Raw genomic sequence first — 18,428 nt, forward strand, 5'->3', positions numbered from 1 at the left:
AATCAATTTACAGTTCCGTTCCAAAGTAATTTAATATTTAAAAAAGGAGTATAGTGTAAACACTAAACATTGATATTTATTTATAATACATTCTGATGCATTTACAAAATTCGTCTACTTTGTAAAACTATGAAATTATATGATCCAAATTTTGAAGTTATCTATCTTAATTAATTATCTACACATAGTCATAAGAATAATACATAACTTTGTTTACAGATTCACAATTAAAATTCCAAGTATAAGCCCTAAATACCTCAAACCTTAAGATAAAATATCTCACCAAGAATGAAGACCTATATTAAGCACCTGCAAAAATTTTAATACTCAGAATACCCAAAATATGCAATTGGAAATAAATGCACATAATATTTGAAATACAAATGAACCGATACGGACTTCCAAATTCAGCGATAAGGAACTGCTAAATGCGGGTAAAATTATTTAGTAACGCCCAGTGACTCATGATAAGCCCAAAATAAATGGATAATACTCTTGGAGATAAATTGGAACATGATGAAGTGTACCCACGCCCCCTTGACCATGATATACTATACATAGGTCTGTATAGACCTATGCATTATACATGATTCACGACATTAATATTATTCGTCGGGATGATCTTCGATGTTCCCATGATATTAATATCTATAGTCAATTACTTTGGCACCAAATTATGATCGATCTCGAGCCAATAATCCGCGAAGATAAGAGCAGTTGTGGGGGGTGACTGACACAGTGAAATTACGCGGAAGTCAGCATATATACGTTCGGCGTGTAACCTGATATGGCATTTAATCTATCACAGGATTGCAGATAAGGTAAGAAGATAAGAAAAGATAATTCGGCGGTTATCGCCGAGGCAGAGAGAGATCTATCTTTGTATTTTCGCGTGTGAGTGTATTCTGTTTGTCTTGGTTTGTTGATATTGTGGTTTGATTGCTGTTACCCTTTTCGTTCAGTTTTAGGGGGAGGACTGTCGGAGAACTTCTTGTCGATTAATACAGATGAAAGATTGATTATCACAATCCTTGGTGACAGTCATGTTATCAAAATTCAAAGAAGAGCTGGAACTAGATATTTCTATGATGAATTGTTTTTGTTCCACGTGTTTTTGCCTAATTTTTTACTCGTGAAACGTTATAGCCTTGCTCTATCACACTCACAGCGCCGGTTTTTACGAGCGATTCAGCTAAGGTAAAAGCGTAGTTAGAGAAATTAAACTCCCGTTCGGTAAGCTGTAAACTATTGCCTTGAGACTCAGAGAACACCTGTCTTTCTGTACACCTGCTCGACTATATTATAAATCTCCCGCCCACCCATTGGGCTATTCCACCTCGCTCAGCTTCTCTGATTGGCTACCAGTGGTCACGTGACTTGGCAAATCGTGAGCAGATTGGTTAAGACGCGCCACGTGGGTCAAACGCTGCACGCTTATTGAATAACGACGAGGTATGATGATCATGATTGGCTAATGTGGTGGTTGGATGATGGCGATGACGAAGATAGAGTACAAGTTCTGTAGGGTAACACATTGCAGCTCGAGGGTAGGAGGGAGGGCGGCTCGCAGATCAACACCTGTTTTTTTAATAAATTTAGAGGGACACCTGGTAAGGATAGATCGCTAGTAGTAGTAGCGGGCACTGCTGCTGTCTGGTGCCCACTCTGCCCTGCTGCACTCCCTATATTAACTCTCATATTCCGATCAGCTTATCTCTTCATCATGGCCACTTTCCATCTTAATCTAGATAAGCTGGCTGCTCTGCCATGCCTTGCAACGTCTTATTTGTTTGTTGACTACCTTTTGTGTCCTAAAGTTAGAGTTGAGCCGGGGTATGATGGAGATCAATTTATGCAAGGTGTGGGGGAACATCTATCTAATCTCAATCTCCCGCACTTGTGCAACCTGTATTCGAGAAGTCAGTAATCATTGCATGCGTCAGCCCGGAAGGTGGCCATAAGGTGGTCAAAAGAAGAGGTATTCTTGGAATCATAGCTTGTTTTCCAAACTTTAAGCCACCTTTTCAACACCATTTTGATCATCTTGTAATCATTAAGTTCATTCTGGGGATTCGAAAAAGTCGTTTTTCGTATTTCGTAGCACTTTCGAATGTGCCAGCAAGTTTTGCAACAGAAATCTGATAATGACTCATTTTTAGCTGAAAACCACAGTCTAATCAAATGTACGCTACTTTCGTTCCACGATCTCATTGATAATAGAAATCATTAGAAAGTCACACGAACTCGATACTTGGTTAGGTGCGATAACGTCACCTCTTATCACAACATATCAGCTGATAATTCTATCGCATTATTCCGGACCCTGTCAACACGTCTCACTGTCCAGCGCTCACAACTCCCCCTCTCTTCGCCTCGTGATCTGCACCGAACTGAGGAGAACTGTCCACTGAGAACCACAAACTGTGAACCGAGAATCAGAATCTGCGAACTCAAATTGATCACCGACACCAGAAACATTGTTTAGCTGCTGTACAAAAATACATGGCCATTCATTTTTAAGGTGCGTTGGGTGATCGGCGATCAGTAATTTTCACACATGATTTAGTTATGAAAAATAACATATCTGCTCTCGTCTGATTGTTTTAGAGCTGCCAGGTGTGCATTACCTCCCTGAATATACACCTCTACAACTACCCTAAAGTCCTACGTGCACTCTAATTCCTGTTACCACGGGTACAATTCATCGTGGGCACAGTCATTTGAATGGTGTTAGTCACGTGATCTAGGCTGTGATCATTGGAACTTCTAACCTCCCCTCCCTTTCTAGGATGAAGCATGGTATCACGAATTTTGAGATTCCAGCACGGACCAGGACACCCGATAACATGTCCAATGGCCTGTCACCTAGGTAACGCTAGTTCTTAACACTTTTCACCATCTAATTTTACCACTGGTGTATTATATAAATAAAACCGTGAATTATAAGTACCGCTACCACGTTATGGTTATGATTTATGAATATGATTGCTAATATGAAGAGGATTTCTGATATAGATATGAATTGAAAATCTGTTTCACCCATTTCGTAAGTTTTGAAGCGATCTTTTAAAGAAGAGCGTGATTGATTCGATGCCCTGAAAGTTTACAGAATCTGAATTTATTTTGGAAATCGCAAGACTGATTTACTGAAAGTAAAATTTACGATACATTCAGCTCGATGATTATTCAAAAAACATGTTAAAAACTATTCCCTCTCAGTATGAGGAAGCTACAGCCGATATCACGAAAGCGAGCACGGTTGGACGGTAAACTATTGCTAGAGGACAGAAATCACAACTCAGTATGCATGATCGCCATGAACGACTTCAGAAAGCGTAACCTTCTCTGTGATTTCGTCATCACTGCAGGTAGGGTTCCGGTGTGAGATTCATTTTTACACTGCGAGCAAGTAATGAACTTGGTGGTGAAATTTGTTTAATATTTTCATAATATTTTAGCTCTTTAAAACTCTGATCGTGCCAGTTGGGCTTATCTCAGCTGTGAAATTCAAGTCCCCCAGATTAACAAGATAACAAGGTTCACAATTAACATTGTCTAAATTAGCAATCAATTTATATTAACTGTCCACAGTAAATTAGTTAACAATTCCTCATCAGGAGAGAGGGAAATATTTGCTCACAAGATAATCCTAATCTCAACGTCGCTCTGTTTTGCCGGACTACTGGACAGTGGAGGGAAGTTCTCTGAGATAAACAAGTACAAGTGAGTGTAGTGGACTTGTAGTGGACTCGTAGATATTTGGTAGACACTGGGTAGACACTGGGTGGACACTGTAGTTGTGTACTTGTGTAATGTGTAGGTAGAAATATTCTGCGCCTCTGAAATAAAGTGAAGGTTTAGATAAATCAGTGACATTTAATTGTCATATAAGCAGTGTATATTTATTCTATAGTCCCTACCACCCGCCCCCACTCCCCACTCCCTCTTCCTTTAGCTGATTTCTCTTCCAACATACAATCATTACAGAGTGGATTTAGACGGTGAAGTAGTGGAAAATCTGATAGATTTCACGTACACAGGTACGATAGAGTTGACTCTGCAGGAGGTGCAGGCTATGCTAGTAGCAGCCAATCAACTCAAGTTCATCACTGTCGTCAGAGTAAGCTGGGACTTTTAGTTTTTAAATTGTATCCCTTAAAGTTTCAATACTCCTTGGTCTGATAAATGGCGAATATTAACGCCGCCCCTGTTTTTATTATTGTAAAACTTTATGAACCCTCTTTTCCTTTCAGGCATGTGTAGATTTCTTGAAGAGGCACATGTCAGCCATGACATGCATATCACTACGACAGTTTAGTAAAACTATCCAATGTGACGAGTTAAAGTTATCTGCAGATGTGTACATTTTACAACACTTCCGGGAAGTTTCCAACACGGAGGACTTCTGTAAGCTAGCTTATAGCCAGGTGAGATAGCCGTTAGCTACTTTTAGCTACCTATATAGCTATATAGCTACTCTTACTAACCTAGTGGCTACTTTTAGCTATCTATAGCTATATATACTATATAGCTGTTAGCTACTTTTAGCTACCTAGTTATTTGGTTAGATACTCTCAGTAACCTAGTGGGTACTTTTAGCAAACTATTGTGCCTAATCGGTGTACTTTAAGTTGTTTTCTCCAAGCAACAGCAATATTCATAAGATAATATAACCCAGATGTTACAACAAAAATTCCACCATTCCATCAATAAAGAACCCCCATTCCCCAAGGTGTGGGAGCTGATAAGCAGTGATAATCTACAAGCAGAGAGTGAAGATTTAGTGTTTGAGGCGGTTATGACGTGGATTAAGTTCGATGTGACAAACAGACTGTCCTACTTACAAGCCCTCTTTTCGGCCATCAGATTACCTCTCATTCCTATCAGATACCTACTTAAAAAAGTAAGCATATAAGATCATAATATCGTAGTTTGCAGTCTTTTAAGAAACAGTAAATTATACTTTTTAATAAGAATTCAATCAGGATTTAAATTCATCAATGACCTGCAAAATAAACATTCAATATTTCGTTTACACTGCAATTACTTAAAATTATCGTCTGTGAAGTGGTCATATTCTTCGTCATTCCTTCGTCATTCCTTCAAGTTGTATCCAACATTGTGGCCCGCCTGATAAGTTAAAATTCTTGCTGTTACGTACTGGGTACATGTCGACATGGAATCAGTTCTGGGTCAACCTGTCGATAAAGTTCATTTTCCGATCCAGAATCATGCTTAGGTCTAGAGACGCCATGATTCTTTTTGTATGATGAACGGATTGAATAGGACGTCTTCTGAGTAGTACCATGACTTACTCAGAATGATGATAAGACTCCTAGAGGGAAGATTTGCAGATTACAGGAGCAATTAACTCTAAAATTACTGATTATCATATGAACGATAAGGAATTTCTTGTCTCATTCTATAGATGAGCGAGTGGTGTTTCACGAGGAACATTATCTTTATAACCTTATTAGTATTATCATGGGATGGAATTTAAGAAATATTCAACGAAAAAATCTTACATTTAAATATTCATTTAGGGTCAGATAACTAACTTAGATAGTGGCTGGCACCCCACCAGCATCCCTTAATGATCAATTCAGCACTTGTTTCGAGGGAGAAAACATCAATATGATCCATAACATTTCCCCCCATTTCTTATCGCTCCGAGACAGAATTTTGAGTATGAAGTGATGTCTTTCGGAAAGTTAATCCTAATGCCCACGCGCCTTCGGGACTTAATAATAATAGAATAATCATATTAGCTTATCTGTGGAGCAATTTTTGGAGGCTACTGCTGTACTGAACTTTATCGGTTTGTTTTGGACTTAATAAATAATAACGATGCATAAACGATTCCATTAAGATAACCTAGAGGGTCTCCAGATCATCTTCATTATCAAGATCTTGTAAATTCAACGACCAGGCCGATAATTATGCTGCTGATAGCAATCCATCTCGAATGAAAGTCAGGTACGACGGTGAAATACCTCTAAACATTTCATTTTGGAATGTGTTTGCAATGAATTTTAAAAGCAACAGTATAATCTGTATCCGTTGGGTATCTGAGAAAGCTCAAATTCCAAAACACTCCTACAAAGTTTTAGATAAAACTAGCTGCTGAGCTGCATGTTACTCATGACGCAAATGTAATTTCCAGACCAGATAAGATAAGGGCTGATATGCCCGTCAACAAATTCTACAAAACAACAAAAAGGTTAGGAAGAAAAACCGGAAACTCATAGTCGCGTGTTGCACCATGTGTTACAAAAATAGGCTGTACGTATCAGTTCTGTACAAGTCCGGTCTTGGAATTTCTAAGAAGTTTCGCCCATTTTGCTTATCTCAAAACTATATCTCATTTGAAAACAGAAACGTAGCAGTGAAACCTAGATATCGCAAACGTATCACTTTGTAACCCAGACCCTAAATTTAACAGATAGAGTTATCAGCACTCAGGTGATCCAGCCTTAAAAATATCTTTTCAAGAACAAGAAAATTACATCATATATATGAAGAATATAGTCTACAGTCTCAAGATAAAAGTGTGGTCGACTATCAAACGTTTTTTATCCCTTACTTTGTATCTCAAAAAGTAAAACATGAAAACTATCTCATATTATTGGATCGTTTCCAGCGGCCAAGAAGAGAATATCCCAAATTATTTTACTTTTAGCCGTAGAACAGAATATACTTCGAGGAACGGTTGCTATTTTAGAAATGTTCAGATAAGATACTGAGTACGATCAGTAGTATTACTATTATAAAACGGCCGGCTAAACCAGCAAATCCAGGATTATGTGTATAAACTGCCATATTACTTTAGGTTGGTGTTTTCAACTATAATTTCCATTATTAATTATTGAGAATCGTATATTTCAGGTAGAAACAGAAGAACTGATAACTAATGATGTGACCTGCAACTCACTGCTACACAAAGCTAAAAACTACCATTTACTACCCGGTAAAGTCTCTTTTATTCATTGCTGAATCAGGGTTTAATAACTGTGGAGATCTCAGTTTGAGCAGTTGGTCACTAATATCGAGGTCACTAATTAGTTATTATCTCTGGTGACTGGCCACTAATTAGTAATCATCTCTTCAGATAACAGGTGTCAGTTCGTTATCCCTGGTCCCCTACAAAACCCAGGACGATCTAGGCTTGTCAGTAACGTGCTCTACGCTGTAGGTGGGGAGGAACTTAATGGTGCACGACTCAAAAGTGTAAGTATTTCAATCGTGACCTTGAGTCTCAAGAACTGTATAGATCAATTCCTATGATATCTAGTTTAAATAGTTTTAATTAAAATAATTATTTTAATGCTTATTACTATAATTGCAGGTAGAATGTTACTCGACCGAAACAAAAGAGTGGATACCAGTAGCTAACTTGAACACCGAGAGGAGCGGAGCAGCTGTCTCATTCCTTCAGGGATATCTTTACGCGTGTGGAGGTCAGCAATAAGCATACACATAGTCTTTTCACTATTCCCAATGTTTGAAATGGAGAAAATAGAAAGTTAAGGTTCTCGTGTACTACGATTGTCCATTATAAATTAAACTAATCAACTGATCACCGTTTTCTAAATGGGGTGTTAAAGCCGAACAGTGACGAACCCATTGCAGGTTTTGAGCAGTCGAGTGCGCTGAGCAGTGTGGAGAGGTATGATATCTACAACAACAGGTGGAGTTACCTTCCTCCTATGATCAAAGAGAGATCCTGTGCTGGAGCTACTGTTCTTGATAACTGCTTGTGAGTTATGTTCTTTAGAGCTACTGTTCTTGATAACTGCTTGTGAGTTATGTTCTTTAGAAACAACAGCTTGTTAGGAGTAAATCAAGGTTATAATTATCTTAGAACGACACTATTCACCAAGACAATAATATGCTCATCGCGAAACCTTCACTGTCACAGTGCTGCAGTGTCACAGTGCTGCAGTGTCACAGTGCTATAGTGTCACAGTGCTATAGTGTCACAGTGCTATAGTGTCACAGTGCTACAGTGTCATAGTGCTACAGTGTCACAGTGCTACAGTGTCATAGTGCTACAGTGTCACGGTGTTAGTGTCACAGTGTTATTGTGTCACAGTGTTAGTGTCACAGTGTTATTGTGTCACAGTGTTAGTGTCACAGTGTTAGTGTCACAGTGTTAGTGTCACAGTGTTATTGTGTCACAGTATTATAGTGTTACAGTGTAACACAAACAATGACTAACACGGTGCTAGCTGACAAAGGCCCTCATGTTACCAACAGGTGTGACACTGATTACCACTGTACTGTACATAACAACAACTCTTCAGGTATGTAGCAGGTGGTAACTCCAGTTCAACCACCCTCAACTCCGTCGAGAGATTTGACCCACGCGACAACGGGTGGAGCGCCGTGGGTAACATGCAGTTCCCGCGCAACGGAGTCACTGTTTGCACGTGCAGGGGCATGGTGTACGCTGTCGGGGGACATGACGGTCATCAGGAACTCAAGTGTGTGGAGAGGTAAGCATCATAATCCTACGGGAGAGATTGAGATATATACCATGTTATTTTAACAAGCCAGATTGTTTTAGTGAAAGAAATATATCATCCGTACACGTTAAATCTTATTTGTAATCAACAAATCACAAACTCCAGATGTTCTAAAGTCAGTGATACACTACGTATTTTACAGGTACAACATCCGGATGAACAAGTGGGAGAGCGTGTGCTCAATGCACTCTCACCGCTCCTACGCGGTAGCGGGGGTTGTGGGCGGGGAGGTGATTGTGGTTGGGGGTTACAACGGCTCAATAAACCTGGCTACGGTTGAGAAGTACAATCCTGTAAGCGATAGCTGGTCCATGTTGTCCATGTTGGGCAGTCCCAGGAGGTGGGTGATGATTATTTTATAATTCTTAAAAACTAGGAGGATGCCTTTGAGATCTTTTTTACTTCGTCTAAAATTTTCTTTACAGATCAACTGAGTAGTAACTGATTTCCCGACTGAATACTGACTGATTTTCCAACTGATTTCCTGACTGAGTACTAATATATTTGTTTCAGCTATGCAGGATGTGGAGTTCTGGACGACAACCTGTTTGTCGTGGGAGGATGTGACATCACACAATGCCTAAACACTGTGGAGATGTACGACTCAACCACCAACAAGTGGAGTCCTTCGGAGAGAATCAACGTTCCTCGAGCCTGCTGTGGTGTGTCCGGACTCTGTTTTAGCTCATGAAGGAAACGTGACATTGTGAGATGACTTTGTTATGACGTCACCGGTTATTTAACACCTCAATAGTCAATAATATTGTGAGCAAAAGGGATTTAGAGGTGATGGACGAGACTACAAGTTGTAGCAGTAGCCATAGAGCATGGAGAGAGAACTGTTGTCGAAAGATCATGAGAACAGGATGGTTGAGAATTGAGATGCTATGGATTTGTGTCGTAAAGACTTATATAATAGATCATGATGCAGATGTTAAACTATTAAATTTATATTACTCATATACTTAGGATAAACTAGAAAATTAGCAATAGGGCGAAGATAATCGATCTGGAACTTGATTTTGATTTTATTTTGGTGTTTTTTTCGATCTTGAATTTTCTTGCCATGGAATATAACATAAACATTCATAAATGATAAATGATAAAATTCAAAAAGATATGATTTGATAACAAAAAAGTTATTATAATCTTACAATAGCTGTTTGATATAGGACGTTACGACTTTCAGTTTGAAACTTAGTGTACTAATTTAAAAACATAGATCATAGGTTAGCTTACTAGAACTTAACAAAATTTAAATATGAAATACATAGATTTCGTTGATACATTATATATGTTAAATTGTTCGAAATAGACATGGGACAGTCGACAAAGTTATTAGTTTTTCTTATTTGATCGGTGCGATCTTGATTCACAATTTGGCGGTTTAGTCTAGTTCATGTATGTCAACAAATTATATTAATTTTTTAAAGGTGTCTTTTGAGATGTTGAACTTACACGCAAAAATCGAAACGCACCTGTGCTACTCAATATTCGTGTATGTATATTGATAGCATTTTCGTGTGAAGGATTGTGTAATACGTGTATGGATATTGAATATTGATATGTACGGATTGATTGATACTTGGCAACCATTAAAGACTTAGTTATCTTGTTTCCCGCAATAACACTTTCATTTAAACAAAATTTTTGATAATGGTATATCTTGTACGTACTGCATTGATATTCACGTTCGAAAATTTTATCATAAATACATTACGTTTCGTTTTGCAAATTTATTTACTTGATTTTTAATTTCAGAATGACAAATAATTAATTCGTTTTACTTATTCAAGCATATTAAATGGATGGAGCGAATTACTTATCCCATTCCAAGAGGCAGTGATTAGAGAAGCTTTATTAACAAGCCAGATAATATTGTCCCATGTCCTGCTATTTATCAGATTTTTCCTAATTTGAAAATCCTACCTAATTAATGGTCTAATTACCTAATTGATGGTCTAATTACCTAATTGATGGTCGGCAACTCTATTTCGGCTCCAGAGACCAGGATCCTGATGCTCCAGGTTGAGAAACCACAGCTCTATTTCTTGCAGACGGTACTCGGGGGACAAATATTTGAGGCATCACAGTATCTTGTAATTCGTCTCATCTAGCAGTGAATGGGAGCTGAAGTAGGAAAGTTTTGAATTTCAATAACAACATAAAAGTGTGGAGATGCGGGGTCTCGAACCCCGGACCTTGTACATGCAAAGCACACGCTCTACCGCTGAGCTACATCCCCATTGAATTGTTTGAAAACGCGTTTTATAGAAAAACAGACAAAGCGTACAGATCAGGAGGTGACCGGGAATCCCGGTACCGGGAATCCCGGTACCGGGATTGGCAATTTTGAGCTATCCCGGTCCCGGTCCCGGTCCCGGTCAACCGGTTCAAGTCACATTTTTCATCCCGGTTGCGGTCCCGGTCCCGGTCAAATGCTGATTTATGATCCCGGTCCCGGTCCCGGTCCCGGTTAATTCAGGATTCTTGGTCCCGGTCCCGGTCCCGGTCCCGGTCAATCACTCAAATTTGCCGGGATTTTGACCGGGATCTTTGACATAATTTCATTCACTGTGATTTTAAGTTTTTACTTTCATTCATTGTGAATTTCATCTTTAAACAACCTCTGAGCCAAATAAAACAATGTTTAAAATTGCTAAACAAGTTTAGGTAACTAATATCGTTACATAACTCGTAAGTGCAAACAAACATCAAGTTTTCAACTAGGGCTACGCCCAATTGTCAATTGGAATTGGAGAATGAAACTGTTGAATAATTTGAGGGATCATTGATTGAGGAATGAGGAATGAGGGTGAACTTGAGTAATCAGTACATGAACATTATTGGTGTAGTACATTAGGCCCATGCCCCATATTGACGGTTTTTAAAAAGTTTTTTCTAATTTAATATTCTAGTTATTACTTATTCAAATTGTTCAATTATAATGTAAATGAAAGTTGCAGCTTTCAATATGAGAATACCACTTTTGGTCCCGGTCATCCCGGTCATCCCGGTTAAATCCCGGTTAAATCCCGGTCATCCCGGTCATCCCGGTAAAATTGGATTGTTGGTCCTGGTCCCGGTCCCGGTCCCGGTAAGATAGAAATCCCAGAAATTATTGGTCCCGGTCCCGGTCCCGGTCACGGTAAATTGATAATCTCAGTCCCGGTCCCGGTCCCGGTCCCGGTCAAGTCACATTTTGTATCCCGGTCCCGGTCCCGGTCCCGGTCAGGCCTAAAATCATGTCCCGGTCACCTCCTGGTACAGATTATCCTTAAAATGCAAAGACTTAGGATCAAAGACGAAACATATTTGAACACAAAAATATTTATTAATTATAAATATACTAAACTTTCATTAATCATATCTGGGGATGTAGCTCAGCGGTAGAGCGTGTGCTTTGCATGTACAAGGTCCGGGGTTCGAGACCCCGCATCTCCACACTTTTATCATGATCGAAATGTTTACCATGCAAGGTTAACAGCCCTAATGATTTTTGATTCAACAATAAAAGCAAATGCAGCACGAAATATAGTTATTTTCGAAGTGGACAGTTCGCCCACCGTGGACTTCATATTTATACCATATACAAAGTACAAACCTGCTGCTTAGATCTGGAGGCCGCTCCCAATGTACAATGTGATGGGCAGAAACGTCCTTGCAGTCGAAATAATTGATTGATAATCTTTTAGACATCCCTTTACCTGAAACAGAATAAAAATTACTTCACGCAGTGATGTTGTGATTCCCTGATATTGGATAATTAAATGGATATGACTCATATCGTTGCAAAATGTCACGCGAATCAAAAATATCAGTTTTAGCATTTGGGCCTTAGAGGCAAATCAGATTCTAATAGGTGGGCACAACTAGCTGCCCATGGATCTTACTGAACTGTGTCATTACTCATTAGTCTTATTATAGCTAATTAATAATTTAAAAAATGGCAAATGCATAATCGTGCATCTTTATAGATAAACAGTGAATTTATGTTTTATTTTCATGTCGTGCAGCGCACGCGCGTATATATCATTTCTGTCAAGCTGGCTGCTGGAAAAGACTTCTAACTTATAAGCGCGCGATACTGTCAATTTTTGAGAAGACCCTTCTGTGGAAATGTTTTGACAATGGATACAAATCCGGCCATCGATCAGTGGCGTAACGAAGGGTCCCGCTTGTGTATTATAAATAGGGTTTTGTCAGATGCAGAGTGTGGACATGGTATACACTATACATTATATATTCGTCACTTCTGGTCGTGACAATACGAACAGTGTAAAACCAAGAATTTTCACTGAGCCATTATAATTCTGCTTCCCAACAACCGATTTGCAGAATTCGATTACAGTAAAACCCCGATTTACCGCAAACTCCGATTTACCGTGGCCATCTCCTTTCCCTGAAATAGAGCCTTACATTTATAATGTAAAAAAACAAAACCTCGATTTACCGCGAACACCGATTTACCGCGAATGTTTCCTCTCCCCCAAACTCCGAATAAATCGGGGTTTTACTGTACTTTGTCATTACACTCGGTAAATAAAAAAATCTATTGCTACAAAGTAAAATATTATAAAATACATGACACTCTTCAGATCAGAAATTAAGCTTGCAAAGATGACATTTTTCTTGTCCGATGATATGGGTAATTCTTCCAATTTAGAAATATTACAGAGAGTATATACAATAATGTAATGGGAACAAAAACACTCACTTCAAGGTCAGTTAGTGAAGGATACAAATCCAATGTAATATACGTATAAAAATTATAATATACACCTCCTACAAGCAAAATTAGCACTAAATCAATCATCATACACACAGGGACTATATAAATCATCGTATAACCCAGAGGTAAGGTGAAATATTTTTTAAACCCAGCTGCTGACTGACACTTCTTACGGTACTGACTGGCTCGTTTTCTGATGGTACCAAGACATGAGTAATATCTAGCTTCTAAGAAGAGAGCAAATAATAATACCGAAGGTTCAACATCTAACAAACAATGGAGAAGAGAATAAGGCAAAATCACCCAGAGGGACTTTATCAGTATACAAATTCCAGTAACGATAATTACTGTGTACACTACAAACAGATGATGGTAGGATTCTTTTTCTCTGCTTTCTCCGGATAGAAGGTATAGTTCGTAGAAAAGGAAGACAATGTACAAAAACTTTGCTAGAGGAAATCCACCATTTCTTAACAGTCTCGATAACAGCGTTAATGGGCTTGTCAAATCAGAAACTGTAGATAGTTTCCAAGTTTTATCTATTGCAAATTTATTAAATATTTCTTTGGCAAAATGTTGACAGTTATTTTCCATTAAATCGTATATATAATTCGTTTTTAATATATATTTTAAACGGCGAACTAGAACACTGACTGTACGATCTGACACATCACTGATAAGTCTGCGTTTGTAAAATCCATCCAGTTTGGGACGGAGATGACCATTGAAGCACACGGTAACAGAATAAAGGCTCTCTCCCCAGCTAACGAATATACCTTCAGCTGTTTTATCAAGTGCCCACCATATTCCATCACTTGTATTAAAAACCACATAAGCATGATAGTCCACAGGGAGGTATTGGCCTTGCATGAAACTTCGAACGGGATCTTTAGAGCTACTGAATGGTGCACTCAACGGAGATTTATATACACTGATTTCACCGAGAGATAGAGCTGCTGTTGTTTCATAAAGTTCATTAGTACCTTTGAAAGCTTCTTCAAGATTATCAGCAGTTATTTGAAGAGTATGACAAATCTCTTGACACATCCCAGGGTCGTCAGGTGGTCCGCTACTACTGAGTATCCACCCTCTCGTCCCGGGCATCAGAAAACTTATGCTCATGTCAGGAAGCATAGCTAGAAGAAACAGTGACAAAACAATAACTTCACAAAACTTTTCCACACCCATGACCTGATCAATAATGTATCGAATGTAACATTTTAACCAAGGCTCTTTGTCTTGTCGATTCAGTAATCTGTACGAGCCGTCAGGACGTAGAACCAAACGTGCACCCAACCTTGTTCTACAAGTAGAACAAATATGTTCCTTGACAGGAGTGGAGCAGGGCTCTTCGTTTCGTACATTCATGATCTTATCTTGTTAGTCATATAACGCTCATCACTAATCAGCCCAGTCAACCTGAATTTTTATAAATAATCAATTTGATTGGTCGCTATCTAGAACAGATTCGCTATTAGCAGTCACGTTTCAATAAATAAATAAAACAACATTTGTCAATGTTCGTACATTGATTATGGATGTAGCTAGCCCCCATACCCCTCTATTATAGCTTATTCATAGAAGTAAAATTACTCAAAATTAACTCAGCTAAAAGTTGGATCTATACTCTATACTCTATCATTGGAAACTATTCGCATGACAACTGATATGTTCACTGCTTTAATTCAATACAACAATTAGATTTTAAAATGAAATAACGAAAATCCATTCCACAAGGTTTTCAAACTTGGATCACAGTTGCACTATATTACTATAGCAACAAGAGAACACTGTGAAGGTTAGATATCACTTGTCGCGTTATAAATAGCTTTAAATCACCATCAAAATTGAATCAAAAAATGAGATCATAAAATCGACGCAACAGCTCGAAAATGAATAACCTTCAGCACGAAACTGGACTAACTTTATCAACAAAATATCGACGTGAAGTGAGAACCGCTAATATGTTTGCTAAACTTCAATATATTTCCAAGTTTAGCCAATAGCTTATTATATAATATATATAAGGAAAGAAAGAGCAGCAGTAAAATATGTTTAAATAATGTAATATGAGTACATAATTGTGTAAAGTGTGGTAGCTTCCGTGGCTATATAATGTCATTTATTCCTCATAGAGTCACTTCGTGAGCTACGTAAGTAAATGTTAATGTCCTCACGACAATGTAAACATTCCATAAATCACCACTCAAGTACCAACCGCCCGCTATGAGTATTTCTTTAGAATGGAACACCGCAATTTGCATTCAAGCCATTAGCCAACATTGAAATTATAACACAAACATATTATAAGCTTAGATACATAATAATAATATATCAACACGTCAAGTTACAACAAAAAAACATCAAACGAAACGATAGATTGAAATAGACTTTAAGAAGTAGAAAATCAACTCGGTTCGCTATCTTAACAACAGGTAAGAAGCATATTCCACTGCTATTGCGGTTACATTAAACAAATTAAGATATACCGTCATCTCCGCGGAACCTTCCTCCCTCCACCCCAGCACCTCACTAATCTTAGTCTCCTCACTCTTTCTCCCCAGTATTTCCATCACCGGCCTCTTACTCTCCTTACTCCACTCATTCTGTTCTCACCAGCGCCCAACTTTCTCCAGCGACTTGCTCTCCTACGTCTCTTTATTTTACAACCCACATGTGCCCAAAATCGTTTTTGCTTTCAACACTACTTTCAACACTACTACATAACAAATAATTTGAGCCTGAAGATGGCGTCGACGCCAAAAATTTGCCTACATTCCTTACTTCAAGTTTCATTTGTCCTTGTCTCTTCCAATCGGATATTATCCAACTATCAGTATTCCAATCACTCAATCATGAGACTAAGAAACAGCGAACTACTCCATCATTTGATATACTCTATCAATGGAAATTATTCGCTTGGCAACTGATGACCACCAAGAAATCAGATAAAATAATAACTAAGATGAGACAGAATACTGAATAACAATCAATAAAGCTGGTATACGATACAATAATATGACGTGACATGATGTACGCATTATTTACATTCAAAACAAAACACCCCGGAAAGTGATCACTGATCCTGTATATCTTTATTTACCCAGCTTGTATCAAATTTCGTATTTCAAGATGATGATAACTTTACAAATTTTGTCTCTTTAAACTTTTAAAAATCTTAAATTGTCGGAAATCAAGAAAAATTTTGAAAAAGAAAATTCGGAGGAAAGGAATAACCCGTGGTAAATCAGAGCGCGGTAATTTTAAACCATTTTTACTATAGAAAATGTACTCGATAAATGAATTTGAAGATGACTCCAACTAGGTTTTAAATATACGTATATTTAATTAACTATTATTTAATTACCTAATTCCCTCATTTTTCTGATGTTCTTGGAGAATCCCGACAAACTGACACATGAGACTTTGTAACCATTCAACACTATCTCGTAGTAAGGAAAACCTGAAAAAAATTAAGTCTGTTTACTGTTAACGGTATGAAATAATAACAAATATAGGATCACAATTCTAAGCAACAGCACAAAATTTGTTTAATGATATTTAACAAAATTTATTCTTCTCACACTTCTCACACTTAGTCGCATTTTTATCATCAATCATAATATCATATGGATGAGAGATTGAAGAAGTAAGGTGACTATTGTGACACTGTGACAGGTAATAACTGAGTTATCAGTTCTACGGCAGTAAAATTACAGTTATATCGTACAGCTCCTAATTAATCATGAGATTATAGCCAGTTTTGCTGTTGTCACTGACTGACTCATCACTCATCAGTCTGGTTGTCCTCAGCGATTTAATGGAATGTGGCATGTTATCTATATAATATAGTAGACCTTCTGAGGCCTGAAATATTAATTCACGCGTGGTTGTACGAAGCAGTGATACATTTGAATATTGTACTTGTACTTGTAACTGCAGTTTTACAGAACTCTAAATGCTTAATGAACACTCTTGCAGGTACCACCCGTATTCACACTCAGACCTGAGTTTAGTCATTTTCCGATACAAGATTGGGGACGGGTTCTAAAAACAAACAAACAAACAAACATGTACTTTTAGCAGCAACTGGCGTTTCATTCTGTACATTATACCCGTATACCTTTACATGAAGTAGGGAGTCATTTTGATCTTCATCTTGACTGCTGTAAGATTTTTGGACCAGGTCAATCATGGTACCAAGAAATCGAGCAGGTCGTTTCACCTTATTGCATACGATGTTTATTTAAGGTTATTATTTGTTACTGCATGGTGCTCACCAGTAGTGGATCTCTCATGAAGTCTAAAGTACAGGTTATGTAGTTTTCCCTTTTGCACCTGCTCTCCGCCCACGTGGAACTGGTAGAATCCCGCGTCTACGTTCACTCTGTACGATCTCGTCTGGTAAAATAATTCTTCATTAAGAAACGAACAGCTAGAAATAAATAATTGTGGACTTACTGCTTACCGATCTTTTAGTTCTAAAAAACGAAAATCCTAATAAAATGGTATACAATTTTCTATCAGGTCTTATCCTCGGTTCATAATATAATATAATAACAAACCTTGAAAGTTTGAGTAGCTCTATAAAAGAAGTAGATGACAAGAGCGACGGGGAATATGATACCCTGTCCTAAGGAGAGCGGAGTGAAGAGAGTAACAATGATCCAGATAGTAGATATAATACTCGACACCACTAAAACTACACCTGAAATATATAAACATTCCATGTTAGGTAAGGAAGCTCATCAGATCTGATACTGGATTAAAAGGGTCAGAAGAAAGTCATTGAAATATTTAATATACTAAAGTTCCATTGATATGACGTGTAAATTGGATATTAATTGAGAGATTGGTGGTTTTACTGAAGTATTTTATGTTCTACATGATGATTAGTCATGATAGTAATCTTGCTGCGAACAGATTTACTCACATGAAACGTAGAATTCCATGGGTCGGTCGCTGTACACCAATAGATTGGGATCCAGATCATCCTTTACAAAAGGGTAGTTGAAGTTACCGATAATCTGACCCTCCAGTCTGTCCTCTACTTTCTCAAGTATCGACCACTTGCTGAACACGCCCATATCCTAGCTTACTGAGGCATCTCGTGTTAGAAATTACGAACTGTATTTTGCTTACGGTTTTTAAACTGTTTATCTACTTCGCAA

At 38.0% G+C, this 18,428-nt stretch overlaps 2 protein-coding genes and 2 non-coding genes across 4 annotated transcripts; 2 read left to right on the forward strand and 2 right to left on the reverse strand.

Annotated features, from left to right (window-relative positions):
• Nucleotides 1–204: 204 nt before the first annotated feature.
• LOC134823528 (uncharacterized) lies at nucleotides 205–18,351 on the reverse strand. The gene is made up of 7 exons (XM_063835021.1): nucleotides 18,191–18,351; nucleotides 17,823–17,965; nucleotides 17,538–17,658; nucleotides 16,625–16,720; nucleotides 12,130–12,232; nucleotides 10,495–10,655; nucleotides 205–3,839 (listed from the first exon to the last, which is right to left on the reverse strand). Exons 1-6 carry the CDS (start codon nucleotides 18,342–18,344, stop codon nucleotides 10,613–10,615), a joined length of 660 nt encoding a protein of 219 aa, XP_063691091.1. The 5' UTR covers nucleotides 18,345–18,351; the 3' UTR covers nucleotides 205–3,839; nucleotides 10,495–10,612.
• On the forward strand, nucleotides 2,793–10,296 carry LOC134823526 (kelch-like protein 2). Its single transcript, XM_063835018.1, has 13 exons — nucleotides 2,793–2,869; nucleotides 3,220–3,368; nucleotides 3,618–3,723; nucleotides 3,988–4,120; nucleotides 4,254–4,427; nucleotides 4,733–4,903; nucleotides 6,886–6,967; nucleotides 7,109–7,227; nucleotides 7,346–7,457; nucleotides 7,630–7,756; nucleotides 8,304–8,495; nucleotides 8,668–8,865; nucleotides 9,039–10,296. The coding sequence occupies exons 1-13, from the start codon at nucleotides 2,847–2,849 to the stop codon at nucleotides 9,214–9,216; spliced, it is 1,764 nt and encodes a 587-aa protein (XP_063691088.1). The 5' UTR covers nucleotides 2,793–2,846; the 3' UTR covers nucleotides 9,217–10,296.
• On the reverse strand, nucleotides 10,699–10,770 carry Trnaa-ugc (transfer RNA alanine (anticodon UGC)). Its single transcript has one exon. It is a non-coding gene; the product is annotated as a tRNA-Ala (tRNA).
• Trnaa-ugc (transfer RNA alanine (anticodon UGC)) lies at nucleotides 11,898–11,969 on the forward strand. Its single transcript has one exon. It is a non-coding gene; the product is annotated as a tRNA-Ala (tRNA).
• Nucleotides 18,352–18,428: the final 77 nt, after the last annotated feature.

Source organism: Bolinopsis microptera, chromosome 11 (genome assembly GCF_026151205.1).
Source record: "Bolinopsis microptera isolate Bmic1 chromosome 11, MBARI_Bmic_1.0, whole genome shotgun sequence".
Lineage (NCBI taxonomy): Eukaryota > Metazoa > Ctenophora > Tentaculata > Lobata > Bolinopsidae > Bolinopsis > Bolinopsis microptera.